The following is a 25,000-nucleotide window of genomic DNA, read 5'->3' as shown; positions in this document are numbered from 1 at the left end:
TTTTCATTTTTCTCACTTCATTGTTTTCTTTGTCCTTTTTATCCTCTTCACCTCCTTTATCCTCAATCCCCCTCCTCCTCCTCCCTCCTTCTCCTCCTCCTCCTCCTCCTCCTCATGTTCTCCTTCGGCTATCTCTCTCAGTCTTCTTTTTCCTTCATTCCATTCATTCTTTTCATCCTCCTTCACTTTTCTTGTTATTTCTTCTTTTCGCCCTTGTTGTTATTCCTCCGCCTCCGCCTCCGCCTCCGCCTCCTCCTCCTCCTCCTCCTCCTCCTCTCTTCTTCCTCCTCCTCTTATTGAAGGAAGATTGTAGCCCTTCTGTTACCCAAGACAGGAATATTCTGGCAGGATATTGTGCGGTCCGCTTATTATGCCTGACTCGCATTCTTCCAGTGTTATATTTTATGCTATTACAGCGCGTTCGGGCCTCCTCATCCTTCCTCTCCTCCTCCTTCTATTCCATCTCATTCTCCAGGTTACCACAAGGCCGATAGATAGGTTTACGGATAGATAAATGTGGTTAGAGGGACGGTAGAGGGAAGATGCGTTTACAAAATGTTGTTCTTATATATAAAACAGATTCTCTCTCTCTCTCTCTCTCTCTCTCTCTCTCTCTCTCTCTCTCTCTCTCTCTCTCTCTCTCTCTCTCTCTCTCTCTCTCTCTCTCTCTCTCTCTCTCTCTCTCTCTCTCTCTCTCTCTCTCTCGCACGTAATACAGATTGGAGCACCTTTTTTTCTCTCCTCCTCCTCCTTCATTCATTCATTCGTCTAACTTCGCACACCTTCGCCGCCGCCTCCGTCAGCAGTGAGAGGATATTACATTAGTCACCCATCCATTTCTTTCCTCCAGTGGCAGTTTTTTCCCTTCCGCTTTCCTCCTAGACACATTAGCACCTTCCGTCATATCCTGCATCCCCCTCACCCACTTCTCCCCTTTCCCTCCCTCTCTCCCTCCCTCCTTTCTCTCTCTCCCTCCTTATGAGCAATTCCCTCCACTTTTCCAACACTCTCCTCTCCTAAATCTGGTCTTGCATCTTGACGGGGGTGTTGTAAATCGTACTAAGTGTCTCGTTAAGTAAGGAGGGAAGGAAGGAAGGAAGGGAGGAAGGGGGGAAGGTAGCAAGTGGGAGGAAGGAAGGTGGGGAGGAAGGTAGGGGGTTAAGTTTGGTAGAAGGAAGGAAGGAAGGAGAGAGGGAAGGAAGCATAGGGGTAGAGAACTGGGGAGGAAAGGAGGAGGGGAAGCCGTAGCGGAGAGGAGGAGGGGGAAGGGAGGGAGAGACAGACCGGCGAGTTATTGAAGGAAAGAATGAAGGAATGAGGGAAAAATAAAAATAATATCAGAGGAAACGGAGATATTAATGGAAAAAGGGGAAAAAAATGTATCACGGGTGTCTCTTAACATTACTCTTTCCATCACTTGCCATTTTTTTCTCCATTTCTTCCCAATTTGTTCTACGCCATCACCTTCCCCTCTCGCTACAGACCTCCTCCTTCACTTCCCCATTCTCCCTTTTATCCCTAACCTTCTTTTTGCTCAGTACTTCCTATCCCTATCCCTTTACCCATCACCCTTTCCTTACCATCCTTCCACCCTTTCACCCAGTCTTTTTCACCCTTCATCTCCCCTTCACCTTCCTACCCATCACCTCATTTCACCTTCACCGTCCGTTCTTTCATTTCCCATATTGCCCATCACTGCTAAGCCTCTCTTTCATCTCCCTTGCCAGCATCTTCCACCTTTCCATCTTCATCCTACTCATCACCTTTCCTTCCCTCCTCCTCTTTATCCTTCATATTCCTTCGCACCTCCTATGTTCTTACCTCTCATCTTCCTCTTTACTTCCCATCCTACTCTTCGCCTCCCATCTTTCCCTTCATCTCCCTCCCTCATCACGTCACCCATCACACAACACGTCAATCTTCAAGGGGAGAAGGGAAGAGGAGGAGAGGGGCGAGGAGGCACAGAAGAGAGCAGAGGGAGAGAAAGATGAGAGGGAGGAGAGGGAGGGATAAGGTGGTGAGATATACGGAAGGAAGAAGGGAAAGAAAGTGTGGGTGATGAAAATGTAGACAAGGAAATGGTGTTGAGAGGGGGGAAGGAAGGAGAGGGAGGGAGAGTTGTAGAAGAGATAGGGAGGTGGCGGAGAGGGATGAGGATGAAGACGAAGATGGTGGGAAGAAGAAAGGGCTGGGATGGGGTGAAAAATATAGGGGGGAGAGAGAGAGAAAGGGAGACGTAGGTGAGAGGAAGAGAGCGAGGAGAGGGATGACGGATGCAGGCAGAAGAAAGTCCTAAGTAGGGAGTGGAGGAAGGTTGTGGAGAGATGAGAAAAAACGAGAAGAGAGGGAGAGAAAAAAAGAGGCAACTAAGTAGATTAAAAGTAAAAAAGAAAAGAAAAATACACTAATGTTACAATATTAAATCCCCCTATTCATGAGTGGATTCTGTTATATTTTATCATGAAGTAATTGTTGCTGACTTAAGTTAATAGAAATCAGCAGGCGTTCGATATTTCCTACGACGACTATTTAAGTGTTGATTTTACCTGGTCTTAAAAACTACCTTGAGCTTAAAACTGTATATTTACGATGAAAAACAAAAACAAAAAGACAACACACACCAAAATAAAATTACATTCCATCCCTCAATCCTTCTCTCCTTCCTCTTCCCTCATTCCTTCCCCTGTCTCATTCTTCCCGTCACTCCCTCCTCTCCAATAGTCATTCCCTCTCTACAGCATCCTTCATTCCTCTCCTTACGTCTTTACATCCTCCCCTTCCCCTTCTCAATCACACCCTTCTGCCAATGCTAACTTATTTCTTCCCTTCCTTCCGACTTCCCTCCTTTAGAAAGAGAGAGAGAAATCATGCAGATCATCTCACATACATTATCAAAAGCTCATCTTACTTGGCCTTCGATCGTCTTTACACAGGTTTCCCCTAGAAGACACGGATGCGGTTTATTTTCGAGCACTCCGTTATTGTTAGGGTCATGTAGTGAAGTGGCGGACAGATTATTAAGTGGTTTACCCTGTATGGCGCCGCTGCTGGGTCGCTTGATGTTATGAGTATGCTTCGTTACCATTCTTTACTTCTCCTTCTCCTTCTTCTCCATTACGTGTGCTTGCTTTCGAGAGTCTATTTGATTTTCCTTACGTCACTTCATTCTTCATTCACCCCTTTCCACTTTCCTCTTATTTTTTCCTCTTGCTTTATCTTTTTTCTTCTTCCTTTTCCTTGCTTCTTCTTCACGTTCCTTCACTTCCTATTCGTTTCTTTATCTTTGCCTTCACTCCTTGCTATGTCTCCCGTCTTTTTATTCCTCATTCTTTCCTTTCTCTTCCCTTCCTTTATTCCTAACTCCTTCTTTTCTCTTCGCTTCTAATCCTGGTTATTATTGTCTCATGTCTCTTTATTTCTCACACATTCCTTTATCTTCCTTTCCTTTATTCCCGACTCCTTCCTTTTCCTTCGCTTCCAATCCTGGTTATTATTGTCTCGTGTCTCTTTGTCTCTCATTCAATCCTTTCTCTTCACATTCACTCCTTGTTCCCTCTTCACATTCCTTTCTTCCTTACTCATCTATTCATCCTTTTTTTCCACTTTCTCTATTTCCCTATGTGCCTTTCCTTTGTCCCCTTCTTCTCTTTGCATATGAATCCTGCTCTTCCATGTTTCTTCTTTCTATCTTTCTCCTCCTTCATCTCGTCTCCATCTTCTCTCATCCTTGTCTTCCCATCCCACTTTCCTTCCCTCTTTGCCTCTTTCTTGTTCATCCACCTCTTCCTTGCATATGAATTTTGCTATCTCTTTGTTCCTCTCATCTCTCTCTTTCTCTTTCTCATCTCTCATCTCTCTCTCTCTCTCTCTCTCTCTCTCTCTCTCTCTCTCTCTCTCTCTCTCTCTCTCTCTCTCTCCTTCATCTACTCCTTCGCCGTCTCCTTCTCCTCCTCCTGTTCTGCCTCATCTACTCCCCACAGTTAGGTTATCTAGTTTCCTATTATCTCTTCTACTATTCATCTAGTGTTTCTCTGTTTATCATCCTTCTTCTTTTTCCTTTTTCCTTCGTTGTCTGTTCTTCTTGACCCTTCTTTTCATTTATCTTATCTTCCTTTTCACTATTTTCCTTTTCTTTTCTCACCGCATTCATTCAGTGTATTTTCATTTCTGTTCCTTATATTCATGTCTTTCTATTCGTCCTTCTCCGCATCTTTTTCTTTAATTCTCTGTTTGTTCATCCTCGTTCTTCTCCGTTTCCTTAGTCCTATTTCGTTATCCTACTCCTCCTTCTCCTCCTCATTCTCTTGATCCTTCTCCTCCTACTCCCCCTCCTCATTCTCTTTATCCTTCACCTCCTACTCAATGACCTTCTTCCCCTATGTCTGGCCCATGCACTCTTCCTCTTCCACCTCCTCTCCCTCATCCTCCTCCTCCTCCTCCTCCTCTTCCATGACCTCTTTCTCGTGTGTTTTCTCTTTGGACTCGTGCGTCTCCTTCTCTTCTCCCTCCTTCTCCTCCTCCTCTTGCTTCTCCTCTCCTTCTCATCTTCCTCTTCCATGACCTTATGTCTGCTCCTCGTACGCAGTCTCCTCTTCCTCTCCCTTCTCCTCCTCGAATACAGTTTCCCTTTCGTACTCCCTGTCCTATGTCTCCCTTTGGTAATCTTCCTCCTCCTCCTCCTCCTCCTCCTCCTCCTCCTCCTCCTCCTCCTCCTCCTCCTCCTCCCCTGGTGCTGCCCCACTCACCCCTGCCTCCCCCCAGGTGTGGTGTCGCGGGACCCCATCTTCCTGGCCGAGATCCAGAACCAGACAGTCTCGGAGGGCAGGAACGTCCGCTTCGCCTGCAGAGTGGACAACCTCGGCTCACACAAGGTCAGTGAGACGCGGGAGCTGGGTGCGGACGGGTTGATGAGGGAAGGGATGGACAGATGAGCTTGTGGTTGACAGGATGTGTGAAGAGATTGACAGGTGGAAGGATGGGTCGATGAGAGGAGGGTGTTGGATGAGTTTGTGGGTGAAAGGGTTGGCGAAGGGATTGACAAATGGAAGGAAGGACTGATGATGAGCAGTTGATTGATTGATTGGGGCTTCAAGTCATGGCGCCGCAGCTGCAGTGGTAATATGGTGCAGAGAAGACTGAAGAGACGGCTGGATGAGTTTATGGATGACAGAGTGGATTAAGAGATGAATAGCAAGATGGGAATATGGACAGTTGAATTTGTGGGTGATAGGGTGGGCAAAAAATTGAAGGGTGGACTGATGAATGAAGAAATGGTTGGATGAGTTTGTGGGTGACAAGATAGGTAACGAGATGAATTGACGAATGGAAGGATAAACTGATGAGTGAAGGGATAGTTGGATGAGTTTGTGGGTGACACGATGGGTGAAGAGATGGACAAATGGATGAAGGGACTGATAATTGAAGATGGTTGAATGAGTTTGTAGGTGGCAGGATGAGTGAGGAAATGAAGTGAAAGATGGATGGATGAACTGATGAGTGAAGAGATGGTTGAATGAGTTTGTATGTGAAAGGTAGAGGATGAGATGAAGAGACAGATGGAAGGATGGACTCTTCCTCTCCCTCCTCCGCCTCCTCCTCCTCCTCCTACTACTACTACTACTACTACTACTACTACTACTCCACTCCACACCACTCAAATCCTCTTCTCTCCTCTCCTCTCCTCTCCTCCTCTTCCTCCTCCTACTTCTACTACTACTACTGCTGATACTACACTCCTCCTCCTCTCCACTCAAATCCTCTGCTTTCCTCTCCTCTCCTCCTCCTCCTCCTCCTCCTCCTACTACTACTACTACTACTACTACTACTACTACTACTACTTCTACACTCCTCCTCTCCACTCAAATCCTATTCTCTCCTCTCCTCTCCTCTCCTCCTGACCTCTCTCCCCGTCACGACCCTTCCGCAGGTGGCGTGGATCCACTACGAGAACTCTGCCATCCTGACGGTGTCGAACCACGTGATCACCCGCAACGAGCGCATCACCGTCAGCCGGGACAAGAGGCAGAACACCTACTTCCTGCACATACGCGACGTGCGGGAGACGGACACTGGCAAGTACATGTGCCAGATCAACACCGCCTCCGCCATGACCATCGCGGGATACCTCACAGTCGTCGGTTAGTATTTTTTTTTTTTTTTGTTTATCCGTCATTGTTTTCTACTTTTTTTTTTTTACATCAAAGGGCAACAAAAAGAGTGAAAAAAAAAAGCCCGCTACTCGCCGCTCCCACAAAAGTAAAAAGTAAAGAGTAGCCAAAAGAGAGGTCAATTTCGGGTTTGTTATTTTTGTTTATTATTTACTTGTTATTTTTTTCTTTTATTTATTTATATGGTGTTTTTGTTTTTGTTTTGGTATTTCCCTTCAGTTTTTCTAGTTTTTCTTTATTTCATTTGTTTTATTGTCTTTATCAGTGTGGGCAAGTTGGGTCTTTATTTATCAATCAAATTCTAATATATTTATCTATTCATTAAGTATTTGTTGATTTGATATTTTCACTTCATTTTTTCCCGTTTTATTTATTTATTCATTTACTTTTGTTTCGTGTTGTCTTGATCAGTGTAGGCAATTTGGGTTATTGCTTAACTATCAAATTCTAATCACTTTATTTATTATTTACTCATTTCGTGTTTATTTGCTATTTCTCTTTAGTTTTTTTTCCTTTTACTCATCTGTTTCATTACTGTCTTTTTCAGTGTTGGCAAGTTGGGTTTTTATTTATTTATCAAATCTAATCTATTTATTCATTCATTTAATCTTTTACTCTCCCTTTTTCTCGTCTGTTTCTTTACTGTTTTTATCGGTATTGGTGAGGTGGGTTTATATTTTCCAGTTTAATTTATCTATCTATTCTATCAGTGTTTGTTTATTTACTATCTCTCTCTAACTTTTTATTTTCCTATTTCATGTTTCGTTATTGTCATTATCGCCTTCATATAGTCTCCTTCACCTGTTTTACGCTTATCTAGAAATCATTGCCATCACAGTATTCCTGGTGTGGTAGTAATAGTGGAAGCAATAGTGGTGGGGAGGAGTGTAAACAGCTGTGGTTATCGAGGTAGAAGTAGTGATGAGGCGAGGTGGTGCTGGGTGTGATTGTGATGGTGGAAGCAATATTGGTGGGGAGGAGTGTAAATAGCTGTGGTTGTCGAGGTAGATGTAGTGGTGAGGCGAGGTGGTGCTGGGTGTGATTGTGATGGTGGAAGCAATATTGGTGGGGAGGAGTGTAAATAGCTGTGGTTGTTGAGGTAGATGTAGTGGTGAGACGTGGTGGTGGCGGTGGGTGAGGTTGTAGTTGTATGGGGTTATAGTGGTGAGACATAGTGGTGGTGGCTGTGGGTAGAGAAGATGTGGTGATATTGAAAGGGATAAGTAACATACAGGAATTGGTTATTAGTGAGGAATGTGTAAAGAGGTCCTACGATTTTTTTTTTTTTTTTTTTTTCATTTTTAGGGTCAAAGGTGCTGGTTGCGGTTGAGGAATGTTGGGGTGTAATTAAGGTTGAGTTGGTTTCTTTTAATTAACTGTCGATGGCTGTTTTTAGGATGAAGGAGCGTTCTCTCTCTCTCTCTCTCTCTCTCTCTCTCTCTCTCTCTCTCTCTCTCTCTCTCTCTCTCTCTCTCTCTCTCTCTCTCATTTTTTGCCTGTCTGTTAATTATGAGGCGAGGACCTTTTTTGTAATAGGATTTCTTTTCTTCTTTCGTGTGGTAATGAAATTAATATTTTCCCCAGTTTTTTTAGCGCGTCTATTTTTAATTCTGGACGTAATATCCTCTATTTTTCCCTCCTTTCCTCCGCAACGTCCTCTCCGCAGTCCTCGTTCCCCGTCTTTTGTAATCTAAAAATCATAATAATCTCCCGGTGCTACTTCCTTTCTTCATTCCGTCGCGTTTTATTGCATCTCGACACATTCCTCTCCCACATTCTCTTCCTCACTTCATATAACCACCACCACCACCACCACTACCACCACCACTACCAGCTTCATTCACTGGTATACATTCCTGGTCACTCTCATTCCTTTCCAGACTCACTCATCTCTTGCCTATACCACTACTATCACCACTACCAAAATAAACACCACTATCCTAATCACAACCACCAGCATCATCACCATCACTATCATGCTCACCACCACTTGAACCACTATCATTACCACTCTGTCACTACCACTGCTACCACCATCACTACCACGCTCATCACCACTACCCTAACCCTACCACCACCACCACCACCACCACTACAGTTCATTACACTTATTTTTTATCCTTCCCTTATCATCTCTCTCGCCACCTCCAGACCCTCACATTATAACGCACACGCACTAACTCGCTCTCTTCCCCTTCTTCTTCTCCCTCCCAACTATATAATTCTCCCCGACATACCGCCCCTGTACTATCGTCTCTTCCCCCTTCTTCTCCCTCCTTCCTACCAATCCTCCTCTGACACACCGCCCCTACACTAACGCCTCTCCCCCCTTCTCCTCCCCTCCTCCCTGACAGTCCTCTCTAACATACCGCTCCTGTACTAACACCTCTCTCCCCTCTCCCCCCCCCAATCCAGTCCCCCCCGACATCGTGGACAACGAGAGCTCCGGCGACGTCATAGCCCAGGAGGGGAACGATATCAAGCTGCGGTGCCGCGCCAAGGGGTCGCCGCGCCCTACCGTCACTTGGAAGCGGGAGGACGGCCAGCACATCACCGTCAACAAGTCCACCACAGGTACAGTCATGCAAAAAAATATACGATACCTTTAAAAAGTATCGGATACCTTTTTTTACAGCAAAGGATGCAGCCCAGTGGCAAAAAGTATATTTAGAATAAAAAGTTCGTTTTAGAAATATGGATGGAAAAGTGAAAGGGCAACAACCATTCACATCAAGTCCTCGACAGGCAGAGTCATTCAAATGAGTATCGGACTCTCTTGATTTTACAGCACAGGAGGCAGCTCAAAGCCACAAATAGATATATAGAAATATAACGATCTGAATGGAAAGAAAAAGCAACAACAATACACCTTTACCACAAGATCTTTGCTCGTCTATTCCTATGACATCAGTTTCAACAATATCACCCGGACAGATCTCGTTACCTATGAATTATCTATAAATTCCTTTTGCGTGCACGTATCTACACCATATATATTAAGTTCATCGGCTAGTATGGAGCGAATAACCCAAGAAATTCGTTATCAGGAGTAAAGTAAATGTGGTTTAACGAAAGTGAAAAATAGTTTGGAAACGGCCGTTGGCGTTTTGAGTTAAAAAAAATAACTGACATTTTTTAAATTCATATTTACAGTTTAGTTACAGGAGCCAAGAATGAAATAAGCTCGAGTCAGGCGTTTGACAGATATAGACATAGATAGATAAATAGATAGCTAGATAGTGGTGTGTGTGTGTGTGTGTGTGTGTGTGTGTGTGTGTGTGTGTGTGTGTGTGTGTGTGTGTGTGTGTGTGTGTGTGTGTGTGTGTGTGTGCGTGCAGTATGAGCTTCCTGGTCTGGGAGTCGTAATAAACGGGACGTAATTTAATGAACTATGTTGGTTCAGTTATTGCAATTTTTGTTGAACTATTTTCCTGCAGTTTCATTTTCCATCTCATGTGAGGGAATATTTCCTCAACAACACCACTACCTCCAACCCCAGACCACCACCATCACCCCCCCCCCACTGCCATCACCACCACCACCACGCCCCCTCCACCACCATCACCACCAACAACAACCATCCACCCTCCATCATTACCACCACCACCATCACCATCATCCCCCCCCCCCCACACTGCCATTACCACCACTACCCCTCCACCACCATCACCACTGCCACCAAAAATCCACCCTCTACCACTATCACCACTACCACCACAAATAACAGCAACAACAGCACGACCACCACCACCACCACCCCCACTGACACTACCACATCCCAGCCCCACCAAACTCCCCACCACCAATTTTAATACCACCAGCCTCTACACCATCACCTCCAATACATCTAACACCCACTTGCATCATCCTCCCCTCCACCACAACAGCCAACTCCACCATCGCAACCATCATCAGTCATAATATCACCACCACAACCATTTACAACCATCTCAACAATCATTACCACAAAGGAATGAGCTTTTTTTTTACTTTCTCATGGTAAATCAATTAACCTGTCAGAGTACGTTTTTCTCCCTCTCCCTCTTGCGTCCTCTTATTTAACGTGTGTGTGTGTGTGTGTGTGTGTGTGTGTGTGTGTGTGTGTGTGTGTGTGTGTGTGTGTGTGTGTGTGTGTGTGTGTGTGTGTGTGTGTGTGTGTGTGTGTGTGTGTGTGTGTGTGTGTGTGTGTGTGTGTGTGTGTGTGTGTGTGTGTGTGTGTGTGTGTGTGTCAGTCTATTTTTGCATGTAATGAGCAGAAAAGAAAAGAAAAAAATATATGAAGAAAAAAATTAAATCCACGAGGAAGGAAAGAAAAGTTGAGGACACATGTGGAAGGGAGGGGCAGCGAGGACATGGAGGAGAGGGAGGGAGGGAAGGGAGGGAGGGAGGGAGGGAGGAGAGAGGAAAGAATGAGGGTTCCTTCTCCAGCTGTTGCTACAATATCTCCGTTTAATGGCGCCAAGAGACAGAAAATGATAGTGTGCTTTGTAAAGAATTGTGGACGTAAGGAGTGAGAAAAGGAGGAGGAGGGGTTGTGGTGGTGGTGGTAGTGGTAGTGGTAGTGGTGGTGGTAGTGGTGGTGGTGGTGAGGGGGAAAGAGTTATACGTGGGTGGGGGAACAAGTGGTGATAAGTGAGAAGGGGTGATGAGTGTGGTTGAATTAGTAGTAGACGTGGTAGTAATAGCGGTGGTAGTAGTAGTAGTAGTAGTAGTAGATCTCGCACAAGTAGGACATAAAGGAATAGTATAAAAAAGGCTAACATATTATACAAGATCATTCACACACACACACACACACACACACACACACACACACACACACACACACACACACACACACACACACACACACACACTTCAAGGCTGTCACATTTTAATCAACATTTTCAGGTTATTGCATTAATATTACACTCCCTTGCCGTACATGATGCCCGCCGACCCACCAGCCTACCTAAATACCCACCACCACCCCCAACACACACACATCCGCGGGCGCCAAATAAGCTTCGTAAAAGAGAACGAAATAAAAGTTCTGAAGTTATTAATAAGTTATGTGTAGGGCGATGTTGATTTCTCTCTCTCTCTCTCTCTCTCTCTCTCTCTCTCTCTCTCTCTCTCTCTCTCTCTCTCTCTCTCTCTCTCTCTCTCTCTCTCTCTCTCTCTCTCTCTCTCTCTCTCTCTCTCTCTCTCTCTCTCTCAAGAAAAAAAGCGTACGTATTGTTAATTTTAAGAACGTAAACCAATAACTGGAGATTGGAAAAAGGGAGGAATTCATTTATAAATATGAGAATGAAATTATAGGAATCCAGTCCCTTACGAAAAAAAAGAATCGCCGCATTACGAATACAAAAAAAGAAAACGATAATCATTGTACAAAAAACATCAGCTCTTACAAGAAAAAATAGTGTTTATTAACGCAGAAATTCGCAAACTAACACGCTCTCTCTTTCCTGCTCACTTCTTAGAGATAATTATAAATAAAAATCATTTCAGCATGCCAGACTCAGTCCCCTGCGAGCATTCTGTGAACCACTTTACAGGATAATAACTCTACCACTCATCCATTGCCTCCGTTAATAACAGTATGGCGCAAACAGGGCAAGATAAAAGTGATTAGAAATGAAGCGTGTGAAACTTAACGAGTGTCAAGATTAGAAGCTGCTGTTGCGTTCTGAGCTGCAATAACTGGCTATTTCTTGGTGAAGGTGAGCTTTGGATACTGAAATTAATTATCACCATATAAGGAAACTATCTGGAACCCTTCAAAATAACCAATATACGTGAGGAACAGTTGCGGAGGTGCCATTGTGTTCTGAGCTGCAATAACTGTCATTTCTTAGTATTGGTGAACTTGGGCTACCGAATTTAGGTGATCATATAAGAAGAGTATTTACCTCTTTTTTTTTTTTTTACAGTAAAGGAGACAGATCAAGGGCTTAAAAAAAAAACAATAATAAAAAAGCTCGCTATTTACTGCCCCTAAAAAATAACCTTGAGCTTGAGCTGAAGAATTTAATCATCACATAAGGAGAGTATTTAACACCTTGCAAAATGACCTTGAACTTGAGCTACAGAGTTCAAGCTTCATAAGTAAAGTAATTAACACCTTCCAACTTAACCCTGAGCTTGAGCTGAAGAATATAATCATACAGTGAAAGTATTTAACACCTTGCAACATAAGTATTTTCTATTCTTAAAACCCTTTCGCTACCCCGTCGCACCCTAACCTCATCCTTTCTCTATCTTGATGAGAACTACAAAGTGTTGCGAAAAAGGGAGGAAAATAAATGGGGGAGAATAAAGGGAGAAGAGAAAGGAGGAGGCAACAAACACCCTTTCTCTCCCCCACTTACTCAAGCCACGTCCCTCCCTCCTTTCCTTCTTCCTGAACTCTGGAGGAAAAAAAGTTCAGAAGGGGGAGGAAACGGAGAAGTGGGGAGGGAGAGGGGGAGGAAAGGGTACAGGGGAGAGACATTACCCCCACCTGGCGCAAAGTTGGGGTCTGTCCTGTGAATTATGACCCCTCCCCCTTACCTCCCAAGACCACCCCCTCCCTCTCCCTTTCTCACCTTCCACCACCCTTTCCCTCCCTTCACTCTCCTTCCTTCAGCATCTTAACTGTGTGGAGGGGAGAAGGAAAAGGAAGAGAGGAAAATGGAATAGAATGGAAGGAACATGAATAAAGAAGGGGGAGGTGAAGGGAAGTGAAGAAAAGGGAAGTGAGGAAAGGGTGGAGTGAAGGAGAATGGAGGAGAGGGAGGATGAGGGAGTGATGGGAAGGAGGGAGAGATGGCGGGAGGAAGGAAGGACTGGTGGCAGGGATGGAATGGAGGAGAGAGAGAAATGAGAAAGTTAAAGATTGGATTTGTGTGTGTGTGTGTGTGTGTGTGTGTGTGTGTGTGTGTGTGTGTGATTTATCATTAACACGTTGGTCAATCTCTCTCTCTCTCTCTCTCTCTCTCTCTCTCTCTCTCTCTCTCTCTCTCTCTCTCTCTCTCTCTCTCTCTCTCTCTCTCTCTCTCTCGTTCACCACTTGGGAAATCACCACCCGAGACCCATTAGTTCCCCCCCCCACTCTCCTCCCCTTCCTCCCTCCCTCCCCTCCCCTCTTTCCTCCTCCGACTCCCTCCCCTTCCTCCCTCCCTCCTCTCTCTCCTCTCTGAACAATTAATAACAGTCGAGGTGAACAATCACACAGACCAGAGACCGGAAAACTGACCCCTCTACTCTCTCTCTCTCTCTCTCTCTCTCTCTCTCTCTCTCTCTCTCTCTCTCTCTCTCTCTCTCTCTCTCTCTCTCTCTCTCTCTCTCTCTCTCTCTCTCTCTCTCTCTCTCTCTCTCTCTCTTATTGCTTTTCACCCAATCTTTCTTTCTACATTTGAGTTTTTGCGAATGTTCACGTTGGTGTGTGTGTGTGTGTGTGTGTGTGTGTGTGTGTGTGTGTGTGTGTGTGTGTGTGTGTGTGTGTGTGTGTGTGTGTGTGTGTGTGTGTGTGTGTGTGTGTGTGTGTGTGTGTGTGTGTGTGTGTGTGTGTGTGTGTGTGTGTGTGTGTGTGTGTGTGTGTGTGTGTGTGTGTGTGTGTGTGTGTGTGTGTGTGTGTGTGTGTGTGTGTGTGTGTGTGTGTGTGTGTGTTCGAAAATGCATCAAATAGAACATCATGCATATTCATGTGCGTATTGAAGAAACAGACGTATAGCATGTGTGTGTGTGTGTGTGTGTGTGTGTGTGTGTGTGTGTGTGTGTGTGTGTGTGTGTGTGTACGGGAGTGTGTAAGTTTCCTGGGATGTTTACATGCAAATCCCTCGGTGAAACTGTTCCATATTGTTCATAGGAAAGAGGGAGAGTCAGGGGTCTCTCTCTCTCTCTCTCTCTCTCTCTCTCTCTCTCTCTCTCTCTCTCTCTCTCTCTCTCTCTCTCTCTCTCTCTCTCTCTCTCTCTCTCTCTCTCTCTCTCTCTCTCTCTCTCTCTCTCACATACACACACACACACACACACACACACACAAACACAAAGTCGCTCATGATACATATTACAAATCAAGGCCGTTGTATTTTTAGCTTGCGGTCTCTCTCTCTCTCTCTCTCTCTCTCTCTCTCTCTCTCTCTCTCTCTCTCTCTCTCTCTCTCTCTCTCTCTCTCTCTCTCTCTCTCTCTCTCTCTCTCTCTCTCTCTCTCTCTCTCTCTCTCTCTCTCCCTTTGAGCCAATTAACAAACTCACCATCAACAGTTTAATTGACCTAAATCCAACACTATTTAAATTTATTCCGAGCCTCGTTGCGTGGAAATCATTGTGCTTCTCATTATCAACATTTAATAGTGAGTCGTTATGGAATCAAATCTCTTTTAAGAAAACCTCCGATAACTATCACTAGGCTCATAAAAGTACCCTTGGAAATACTAACATAACCTCTACGAAAGCCTTGTCAAACTATCACTAGGCTCATCAAACTACCCGTGGAAATACTAACATAACCTCTACGAAAGCCCTGTCAAACTATCACTAGGCTCATAAAACTACCCGTGGAAATACTCACATAACCTCTACGAAAGCCCTGTCAAACTATCACTAGGCTCATAAAACTACCCGTGGAAATACTAACATAACCTCTAGCCGGAAGCTTGTGTCAAATGGATTTAAGCCCGGAAACGTTTGAGAATATGGTCCACCGATGATCCGCTCCAGGGGCCGATATTTCCCTGCAGCGATCGATCGGGGAAACATCTTGAAATATTCGCTAAAACCCTCCCCTTCCCTCTACCATTCCCAAGTATTTCACAAAGTATTATTTTCCGATAAGCATAAAAGAAAATAATACTTCCTGGCCGTCTGAATGCTGGGAGAATGTGCGGAGATCTTAGGGAGATGAACTGCCTCTTCTGATCCTCCCTTCTCCCTTTTCCTTCCTCCTTCCATTTCCCTATTTTTTTTTCCTTCATACTCTTTTTCCTTTTTTACTCCATAATGTTCCCTCCTCTCCTTCCTTTCCCTTTTTTTTCCTCCTTTCATTTCCTTATTCCCTTATTTCTTCCTTCTACCAGTTCCCTTTTTCCTCCTCGATGTTCTTCCCCCTTTTCCCTCTCACTTTTCTTTCCTCCTTCCTTTTCCCTGTATCCTTATAAACTCTTTTCCTCTCCAGTGTCCCATCCCCTCCTTCCTCTCCCATTTATTTCCTCCTTCCCATTCCCTGTATCTATCTTTCTTCCATCCATCCATCTTCGTTCCTATTTACTCTTTATTCGTTCACCCTTCCTGAACTGTATCTTCCGACCCTCACTTCTCTCCTCCTTTCCTTCTTTCCCCTTCTTATTTCCTTTTATCTTCCTTCTACTCTTTTCCTCTTCTCTTTAGTGCCCCCCCCCTCCCTTTCCCTCCTATCGTTTGTTTCTATATCCTTTCTTCTCCTTATTTCGTTTCCTTTCCGCGTCTTTTTACTTGCCCTTCACATCTCCCCATGTTCCCTTTCACTCTGCCTTCTCTTCTTCTTCATTTCTTCCTCATTCCTTCTCGTCTCCGTTTTCTCCCTTACTCTCCTCTTTTCTCCGTAACCTTCTCCTTTAACTTCACTTCTACACCTCTTCCCTACTTTTAACCAATTTCTTCTCTCCCCTTTCTTCATTTTCCCCTTTTCCCCTTCATTTCCTCTTCGTCTTTCCCCGATCATTCAGCTTCACTTTTTCCCATCTTTAAATTTCCCTTCCCTTACCCTTTTTCATCCTCCCTTTTCATCCACCTTTTCATTCACCCCTTTCTCCATCCCCCTCTTTTTTCCTTCCATTTCCTCCTCTCCTTTCTCCGTCGCTTCACCTCCCCATCACCTCTCTCCCCACCCTTTCCCTTCCTCACCTTCCCCTCACTTTCCTCCACCTCCTCGAATATCCAGTGGAAGATACAAGATAGTGAGAAGAAGCAACATTGACAATAGAGGAAGAGAAGGGGGAAGGAGAAGACGGAGAAGGGAAGGAAGAGGGGAGAGAGATAGAGAGAGAGAGAGAGAGAGAGAGAGAGATGTCGCATTTACAATATTGCCTATCATAGCCCACAAAGAGAGAGAGAGAGAGAGAGAGAGAAAAGCGATGGAAAGTCAGACACGAGTGAGAAGAAATGACACGAGTATGAAAAGAAGGAAGGGGAAGGAGGAAGATGGTGATGATGTCGATGAGGAAGAGGAGGAGGAGGAGAAAGGGAAACTGGAGAAAGAAGGAAGAATAGGAGGAGGAAGAAAGGAAAGCAAAAAAATGAAAGTAAGAAGAAATGGCGGAGCAGATGAAGAAGAAGAGGAGGAGGAGGAGGAAGGAGGAGAGAGAGGAGGAGGAGAAGACGTACTAGGGAGACGGAACACCCCCCCCCACCACCACCCCCCACACCACCACCGCCGCCGCCGCCACCGCCTCCTGCACAATGCCTCCCATCTCTCTCCATCCATTCAGCCTCGTCGCCGGGATTTCCACAAGACTTTAAACTCACTCGTTGCCGGGGAATAAGACTTACTTCTCCGTATTGTGCCCTAATCTCTCTCTCTCTCTCTCTCTCTCTCTCTCTCTCTCTCTCTCTCTCTCTCTCTCTCTCTCTCTCTCTCTCTCTCTCTCTCTCTCTCTCTCTCTCTCTCTCTCTCTCTCTCTCTCTCTCTCTCTCTCTCTCTCTCTCTCTTGATGGTGATGACTATTTTGATGCGTTCTTTGGAGGTATCGTTGTTGTTCTTGTGGGGCTTACTGATGTTGTTGTTGTTGTTGTTGTTGTGATGGTGGAGATGGTGGTGGTAGTGAAAGTGCCATTAGTGGTGTGTAGTTGTGATAGGATGTTGGGTATGGTAGTGGTGAGGGGGGGGAGGGTGATGGCGGTGGCGGTGGTGGTGGTGATTGGATTGGTGTGGTGATGATATTGTGTTTGGCTATGTTATTCAATCATTGTGGTGATGCATATGGTGACAGCGTTGGGGTTTGCAGTGGTTGTTGTTGTTGTTGTTGTTGTTGTTGTTGTTGTTGTTGTTGTTGTCGTTGTTGTTGTTGTTGTTGTTTTGACAGCAAAGGATTCAGCTCTTGGACAAAATAAAGATTAAACAAAACAGCCCGATGGCGTAAAAACAGTGGTAGTTATATCAGTGTGGAGAATGCAAGTGTTGAACCTCCCATTTGACTGATGCCCCTTTCCAGTTTTTCATGTCACTACAATCATCACACTGTCAGTCTCGCGACCTTGAGATCAGGTTTCATGTGTCCGGATGCTTTAGTCGCCAAAGGGGCACAGGGCGAGGAGATAAAGTTGAGCACCGAGGCCATGAGTACTTGTTTTTTTTTTTTTTACATCAGAGGACACGGCTCAAGGGCAACAAAAAGAGTACAAAAAAAAAAGCCCGCTACTCGCCGCTCCTATAAAAAGATAAAAGTAAAGAGTAGCCAAAAGAGAGGTCAATTTCGGGTGGAGAGGTGCCTAAGACATTCCTGACCAAAAGCACAATATGCCCTCACTATCCACTACGCAAAGAATAGTTAACAACGCTACAGTCATTCCTAAAAGTTTTCCTATAAGCAAGAAAAGTTTGCGTTCCTCAATTTTGTTTGGACGCTGGTTTCATTGTTATTACCTTTTTGTTTACTTTTATTTTATTACTCTTGAACCTATTCGCTGTTATTCTATCATGGAAACGGTTGCCTCTATCCTACTGCTGCAATTCGCGCTTTCCAGCCTCTTCTTGTCAACACAGTAGAGTTCACATCGCCAACTTTTTATCTATTTGCTTAGTGACTATACTCCAAATTTACGTTTCATCATCTTGACCTTTCCCGCTGAACTTCCTTCCTCTAGACTGCTATCTCTCTTTCTCCGCTAATACTATTTTTTTTTTATCATTCCTTTAATCTTTTTTACTGGCCTCACTTGAATTTTGTGCCTCATCAGCTAGAATCGACCTTTCCCCCTGAACTTCCTTCCTCTAGACTGCTATCTCTCTTTCTCCGCTAATACTATTTTCTTTTATCATTCCCTTAGTCTTTTTTACTGTCTTCACTTGAATTTTGTGCCTCATCAGCTAGAATTGACCTTTCCCGCTAACTCCCGTAACCCTGAGACCTCCTTCTGCTCACTGCCATCTCTGGCCTCTTGCTGCTTCCTGGTGCGCTGAACTACTGTTGCCAACCCCGCCACTTGTTCCGCGGAGGGTCGGGGGCATTAGCATACACCCCCGGCAATGCACAAGATATTAACGGCGGTGAAAAATGCATGGGCGCAGTACTTGCAACAATAACAACCGGAAAACGCACGCCTTCCCTTCCCCTGCTCCCATCCGCCTCTCGACCCCTTGCCATAATGATCCCCCTTACTCTCCCTTCTTCCCCTTACCCTTCACGTCCCCTTCAACCCCTAACCCTTTTACAACCCCCTATTATTGCCCTCGTTCTAATAGTCACTCGAATTTCAAATAAATTTAAGAGAGCATTAGCAGGGGAGGAGGTGGAGGACGAGGAGGGAGAGCAAAGGGAAGGAGGAGAGGGAGGGGGGTATTGATCGTGCGTCTGGCAACAACAGCAGCAGCAGCAGCAGCAGTGGTGGTGGTGGTGGAGGCGGCGGCGAGGCCGTCCACAACTCGACATGCAGGCCATTATAGCTTTTATTGCCAGTGATTTGAGGGGCCATTGTAGCCCGGCCGGGAGGGGGTTATATCCTGCTTCCATCATGGCGTTCTTTGTATGGAAACTTTTACTTAATGGAGCATTGCTTTAGTTCTTCGGAGGAGTGGCCGGCGGTGGCTCGAGGACGCGAGAATTTATGCCTCACCCCCCGCCCCCACCCCACGCCCTCTGAACGGCCGCGCCATGACGCAGTTTTTATCGCGGCGCCGGCCAATTGCGTTTTTGAGTTAAGATTCAGTTGTGTTTCCTGGGTGACGTGCGTACTGCAGGAGCGGGGGCGGAGGGGGGGGGGGAAGGGGAGGTGATGAGGGGAAGGACAGCCAAGCAAGGGAATGTCGGAGCTTGGCAAGCGAGGGGAGGGATACCTAGGCGAGGGGGAGAAGGGGGCAGTGATGTTTGGGGCTGCAGGAGTTGAGGGGCTACGTGTAGAGGGGAAGAGGGGACAAGATCAGGAAGTGGCTGGAGGGGATGGAAAAGGAGGGAAAGGGGAGTAAGTGAAAGTGAGGGGAAGGACGGCTAAGAAAGAGACTGAAGGGGAAGGGAAGGGAGGGAAGGGGGAGTAAAGAAGATGAGGGAATGTGAGGGGAAGAGCAGCTAAGAATGGAACAGGAAAGGGGAGGCACTCATGTTTGGGGGTGGAGTGGGTGGGAGGGTGGCGAGGGAAGGTGAGGGGAAGGCCAGCCAGTCAAGGGAAAGGAAGGGGAGGCACTTATGTTCTGGGCTAGAGGAGGAATGAAGGAAAGTGAGGGGATGGACATTTGGGTACGGGGAAGTAGGAGTAGGGAGTCATGTTTGAGGCTGGAGGGGAAGGGAAGGGAAGGGAATGAAAGAGACAGGAAGGGAAGGGAAGGAAAGGGACGGGAAGGGAAGGAAAGGGACTGGAAGCGAAGGAAAGGGACGGGAAGGGAGGGAAAGGGACGGGAAGGGAAGGGAAGGGAAGGGAAGGGAAGGGAAGGGAAAGAAGGGGAAGGGAGGGGAAGTGCGGAAAGGGCCAAGGAAGAGGGAGAACATGCACTTGTGTTTGAGGGTGAAGGGGGAGGAAGGGGAAGTGAGGGAAAGGGAGGGAACGCAAAGGTGTCTGCGGCTGGAGAGAAGGGAGGGAAAGGGAGAGAAGGGGAAAGAAGGGAAGTGAGGGAAAGGAAGGGTAAGCACTGGTGTATATGACTGGAGGGAGGGGGGGAAAGGGAAGTGAGGGAAAAGGAGGGAAAGCACTAGTGTCTGTGCCTGGAGGGAGAGGAAAGGAAGGGAAGGGAGGGGGAGACGCACTGATTGGAGGGAACTTAGGCCATCCTCCATGTGCAGTTTTACGCTCTTCACTTTAATGGGAAACTTTTACGCTAATCTCGGTAAGGACTTCAAGCCGCCATCTCGGGCTTGAAATCCCCCCCCCCCCCCCCAAAAAAAAAATGCATGACCGACGTTTTTGAGCCTCATGACAAATTGGAGACAAGATGCACACAATTACCACCTGGACGTTAAAGTGATACAAAGACGAGGAGGCAGGTGTCAGGTATCTCTGCCTTTCTGATTCTCCTACGGCCCGACTGTTTACTTGGTTGTTATTATCGCTTAGACCAGCCTGCCATTTGGTCACTTTATTCTTCACGTTTTCTTTCTTCTTCGTTAAAGCTTTCAGTAATAAATGTCTCACCCATTCTAACTCTTACCTACTTCTGTTTACCCCCTCCTCCTCCTCCTCCTTCTCCTCCCTATCCTACCTTTTACCACCGTCTCCCACCCCCCCCCTCCCACCCCCACTCCCCTTCTTCTTACTTCACACACATACAGCTTATAGTTTTCTTTAAAGAGATCTGCCAACGATTTTATTTTTACAGCAGAGGAGACAGTTCAAGGGCGTAACAAAAAAGAGAAAACAATAATGAAAGAAAAGCCCTCTACTTACTGCTCCTTAATAGAGTACAAAGGAGTGGCCAAAAAGAGGTAATACTTAAGGCTGAGAAAAGTTTGCCCAGTATTGCTACAAACTTGAGGCCATATATGTTTCCTCTACATGTGTGTCAGCTATGATGATGCGCTGATATGTCGAACTAGTGTATATTTTTACTTTGGATAAGCGAATTCAATATTTAAGTTTCAAGGCCGAAACAAAATAAATACCATGAAATTATTGAATGGAACTAATTGAGGGGTGCTACAAAAATAGTTCTTTAGTAAATTTTTTAAAGCATCTCGCTGGGGTTCCTCTCCCTCTTTTGCTAGTGTTTTCCTCTCACACGAACTTATTACGAACACACACACACACACACACACACACACACACACACACACACACACACACACAAACACACGTTACAACACCACAGGTAACACAACTGCTAACCTTACCTTTACACACACACACACACACACACACACACACACACACACACACGTAGCAATATTCAAACACAACTAATATAGAGGTGGACGGGTAACAATGTAATATAACCCAAACTACTGGTAAAAGGAGAGAAAATATAGCCTGGAATGGCGGTACAATAAAAAAGGAGATATAAAAGTCTACACTAAAATCTAGCCCCCTCCCCGCCCTAACACTCCATTTTCTTTAACGGGAAATGGGAAATGGGTGGGCAGGGGCGCCTAGGTTGCGTTCATTTTTTTATAGATATCGCTTCACTGGTGCAAAACAGCTTCCTTCGCTGAATTTTAAACATCCTACCTTTTTTTCTTTGCTTCGTTATTGTTTACATGAAGGTTTGTTTAACTTCTTTTACGCCTTGCTACGAGAGTCACGATCTTAGGGGATGGGGAGGCGTAAGGAGCGATTTAAGGTTGTCGTTGGGTGTGTGAACGTAGTAGTAGTAGTAGTAGTAGGTAATAGTAGTAATAGTAAATGTAGCAGTAGAAGTTTTTGTAGTTGCATTCCCATTGTTATTGCTGTTATTTTTTGTTTTACTTGCAGAAATGAATGTTGTTATAGTTGAGTATGTGTGTGTGTGTGTGTGTGTGTGTGAGAGAGAGAGAGAGAGAGAGAGAGAGAGAGAGAGGGACGAGAGATTTATCCTTTACAGTATTATGAGAATGGTTTGCAAAGCCCAGATACGACCACAAAAAAAAAAAAAAATTGTATAAAATAATGTCCACTACAAATTGCCCTGAAGGGAAAAAAGAAGCGAAATAAAGAGCAGCGTTGAAAAAAACTCTTTCTTCCTCTTGAAATGAAGCTGTCCTAAAGTCCCTTAAATTAACTTCATCAACTTCATCACACTTTACGTCCCTTAAACCTACCCTTTCATATGTAACAATTTTCTTATGACTCCTCAAAACACTACTTCCATCCTCTCTCATCCCTCTCACTGGCCCACCTTCCTTCCCGCCCCTCTCTGCTCCGCTCACGTGCTTCTCCGTCCACACCCACTCGCATCCCTTTCTTTTCCGTTCCCTCTCCTCTCTGCCCCATCCACTCACATCTTCCTTCTTCGACAATGCTTCCTAACACACACTCTCTTTCCGTCCTTGGTCAGTCACCTCTCCTCTTTCCATCAACACTGTCACGCACTCCGTTTTTGTTTCCCGTCCTTTCTGCCCCCATCCACTCACATCTTCCTTCTTCTTCAATACTTCCTAACACACATTCTCTTTCCGTCCTTGGTCAGTCACCTCTCCTCTTTCCATCCACAATGTCACGCACTCCGTTTTTATTCCCCCTCCTTTCTGCCCCATCCACTCGCATCTTCCTTCTTCGACAATACTTCCTAACACACACTCTCTTTCCGTCCTTGGTCAGTCACCTCTCCTCTTTCCATCAACACTGTCACGCACTCCGTTTTTGTTTCCCGTCCTTTCTGCCCCCATCCACTCACATCCCCTATTTCGTAAACATGCACACTAAGTCCTTGGTCACTGTCCCCTCTTCTCTCCGTACAAGCTCTCTCATTCCTCTGATCTCCTTTCCGTCTCCTCTTCCTCTCTGACCCACTCACTTAGCCTATCCATCCTTACCTACTCTGTCCAAGCTCTTTCATACCTCTCTTTCTTCATTCCCACTGTTCTTCCTCGCCCTCTTACACACACACTAAGTCCATGATCACTGCCCCCTCTTCTCTCCGTAAAAGCTCTCTCATTCCTCTCATCTCCTTTCCCTCTCCTTTTCCTCTCTGTCCCACTCACTTAGTCTATCCCTCCATGCTCTTCCATATCTCTCTTCATTCCCACTGTTCTTCCTCGCCCACTCATCCTTTCTCTCTCAGTCCACGCCCTCTCATATTCCCCTTCTCTCAACCTCCAACCGTCTACTTCCCCGCCCATTTACCTCCCTCTTTCTCTGTCACCTACACACCTTCACGCAACTCCCGTCTCCTCCCCAGCTCCTCTCCGTCCCCGCCCACTCCCGTCCCCGCCTTCTCACCCCCCTTCTCCGTTCCGGCATGCTATCACCCACCTGGTAGTTAGTGGACAGGTAACGGCCGCCGATATAGCCATTATCCGGGTAATTAAGGGAAGATCACGGGCCTTAACCTCGCCCCGGGCAGTTTACACTCGCGTAAGCCACTCTGTAAGCCGGACTTAATTGACACTCTTAATACAGCCACTCCGCGTTGAGCTTCGGCCGGAGCTTAGCGTTCAATCGTACTATAACCTCGTGGAATGGACGGACAGACATATAATTAAGCAGACAGTGATATAGCGATGCGATTAGATTAAGGATAATTGAACATTGCTTGCTCGACTACGATGTCATTTTCGGTCCTCAAAAATGAAACATGGCGGCGTAAGCTTAGTGTGTGGTGATATTGTGTCATTATCAGCTGGTCTGGAGGCTTATATTGTGCAGGATGATGTAGGAATGCGAGGGCGTGGACTAATGAACGTCGTAAAGTCAGAAAAGATGAAAAGTTCGATTCTAAAAAAAACGGCTTGAAACTGAATAATGTCGCTGAAAAGATAAATAGGTTGGCAGGCGATAAGCAGTGATACATCTATATATGATTTACAGGAAAGAGAGTAGAGGCTTGCATCATATATAAATAACTGAAGGTTTGCCACGGGTATGTAGAACGAATGGGATTACAAATATGCAGATCTTTAAACTCGGAGCTCATATACATTTCCTTTCCACTGGTTTAAAAAGAGGCGAAGTTATGAATCGGATTTGAATAATTGGAGGATTGCCATGAGTCGTCTGCAGAGATATGAGACATGCAGGTAAAAATAAAGATAGTAGACTGTAAAACCCGTCCTTGTGGCCACGCAGGAGGTGCTGTTCGTGATGTGTGTGACGTTACGATAAGAATGTATAACGACGCTACAACGGGAGGAGAGCAGAAAAAAAAACATTGACAAGAGTAAGAACCATACTCTAAAACCTCAGCCCAGAACCTTCGTCCAGAACCTTAGTCCAGAACCTTCGTCCAGAACCTTAGTCCAGAACCTCAGTCCACAACCTTAGTCCAGAACCTTAGTCCAGAACCTTCGTCCAGAACCTTAGTCCAGAACCTCAGTCCACAACCTTAGTCCAGAACCTTAGTCCAGAACCTTCGTCCAGAACCTTAGTCCAGAACCTCAGTCCACAACCTTATTCCAGAACCTTAGTCCAGAACCTTCGTCCAGAACCTTAGTCCAGAACCTCAGTCCACAACCTTAGTCCAGAACCTTAGTCCAGAACCTTCGTCCAGAACCTTAGTCCAGAACTTCAGTCCACAACCTCAGTCCAGAACCTTAGTCCAAAACCTCAGTCCAAAACCTTAGTCCAGAACCTTAGTCCAGAACCTTAGTCCAAAACCTTAGTCCAGAACCTAAGTCCAAAACCTCAGTCCAGAACCTCAGTCCAGAACCTTAGTCTAGAACCTCAGTCCAGAACCTTAGTCCAGAACCTCAGTCCAGAACCTTAGTCCAGAACCTCAGTCCAGAACCTTAGTCTAGAACCTCAGTCCAGAACCTTAGTCCAGAACCTTATTTCAGAACTTTACTCCAGAATAGCATGCAAGGGGGTTCACAAGCTCAGCCTCACACTCGTTAATATGGGAGTGCTGTCACCCTGGGACTTGAAGGTCGGTATTTTCAGACGCTTCACATATCAACTATTTTCAAAGTCCGGAAAGAGGGTTAGTTGGGTTTCAATGCGGGTTTCTTAATAATCGTAGTTTTTTTTTTTTTTTTACGGCAAAGGAGTCGGTTCAAGGGCATAAAAAATAAGGAAACAATAATGAAAAAAAAAAGCCCGCTACTCACTGCTCCTAAAAAGAG

The 25,000-nt window shown here is 45.5% G+C and overlaps 1 protein-coding gene across 1 annotated transcript in view; it reads left to right on the top strand.

Moving 5' to 3' along the window:
* The window catches only part of LOC127007552 (lachesin-like), a 61,714-nt gene that overhangs the window by 22,252 nt on the left and 14,462 nt on the right, over positions 1 to 25,000 (top strand). Inside the window, exons 3-5 of the mRNA XM_050878722.1 lie at positions 4,762 to 4,871; positions 5,927 to 6,137; positions 8,583 to 8,741. Of these exons, the coding sequence (XP_050734679.1) occupies positions 4,762 to 4,871; positions 5,927 to 6,137; positions 8,583 to 8,741 (480 nt within the window). The remainder of the gene's footprint in view (positions 1 to 4,761; positions 4,872 to 5,926; positions 6,138 to 8,582; positions 8,742 to 25,000) is intronic.

The sequence above is a fragment of the Eriocheir sinensis genome, chromosome 35, assembly GCF_024679095.1.
Source record: "Eriocheir sinensis breed Jianghai 21 chromosome 35, ASM2467909v1, whole genome shotgun sequence".
Lineage (NCBI taxonomy): Eukaryota > Metazoa > Arthropoda > Malacostraca > Decapoda > Varunidae > Eriocheir > Eriocheir sinensis.
The sequence above is the reverse complement of the archived record's forward strand: the minus strand, read 5'-3'. Positions and strand labels throughout refer to the sequence as shown.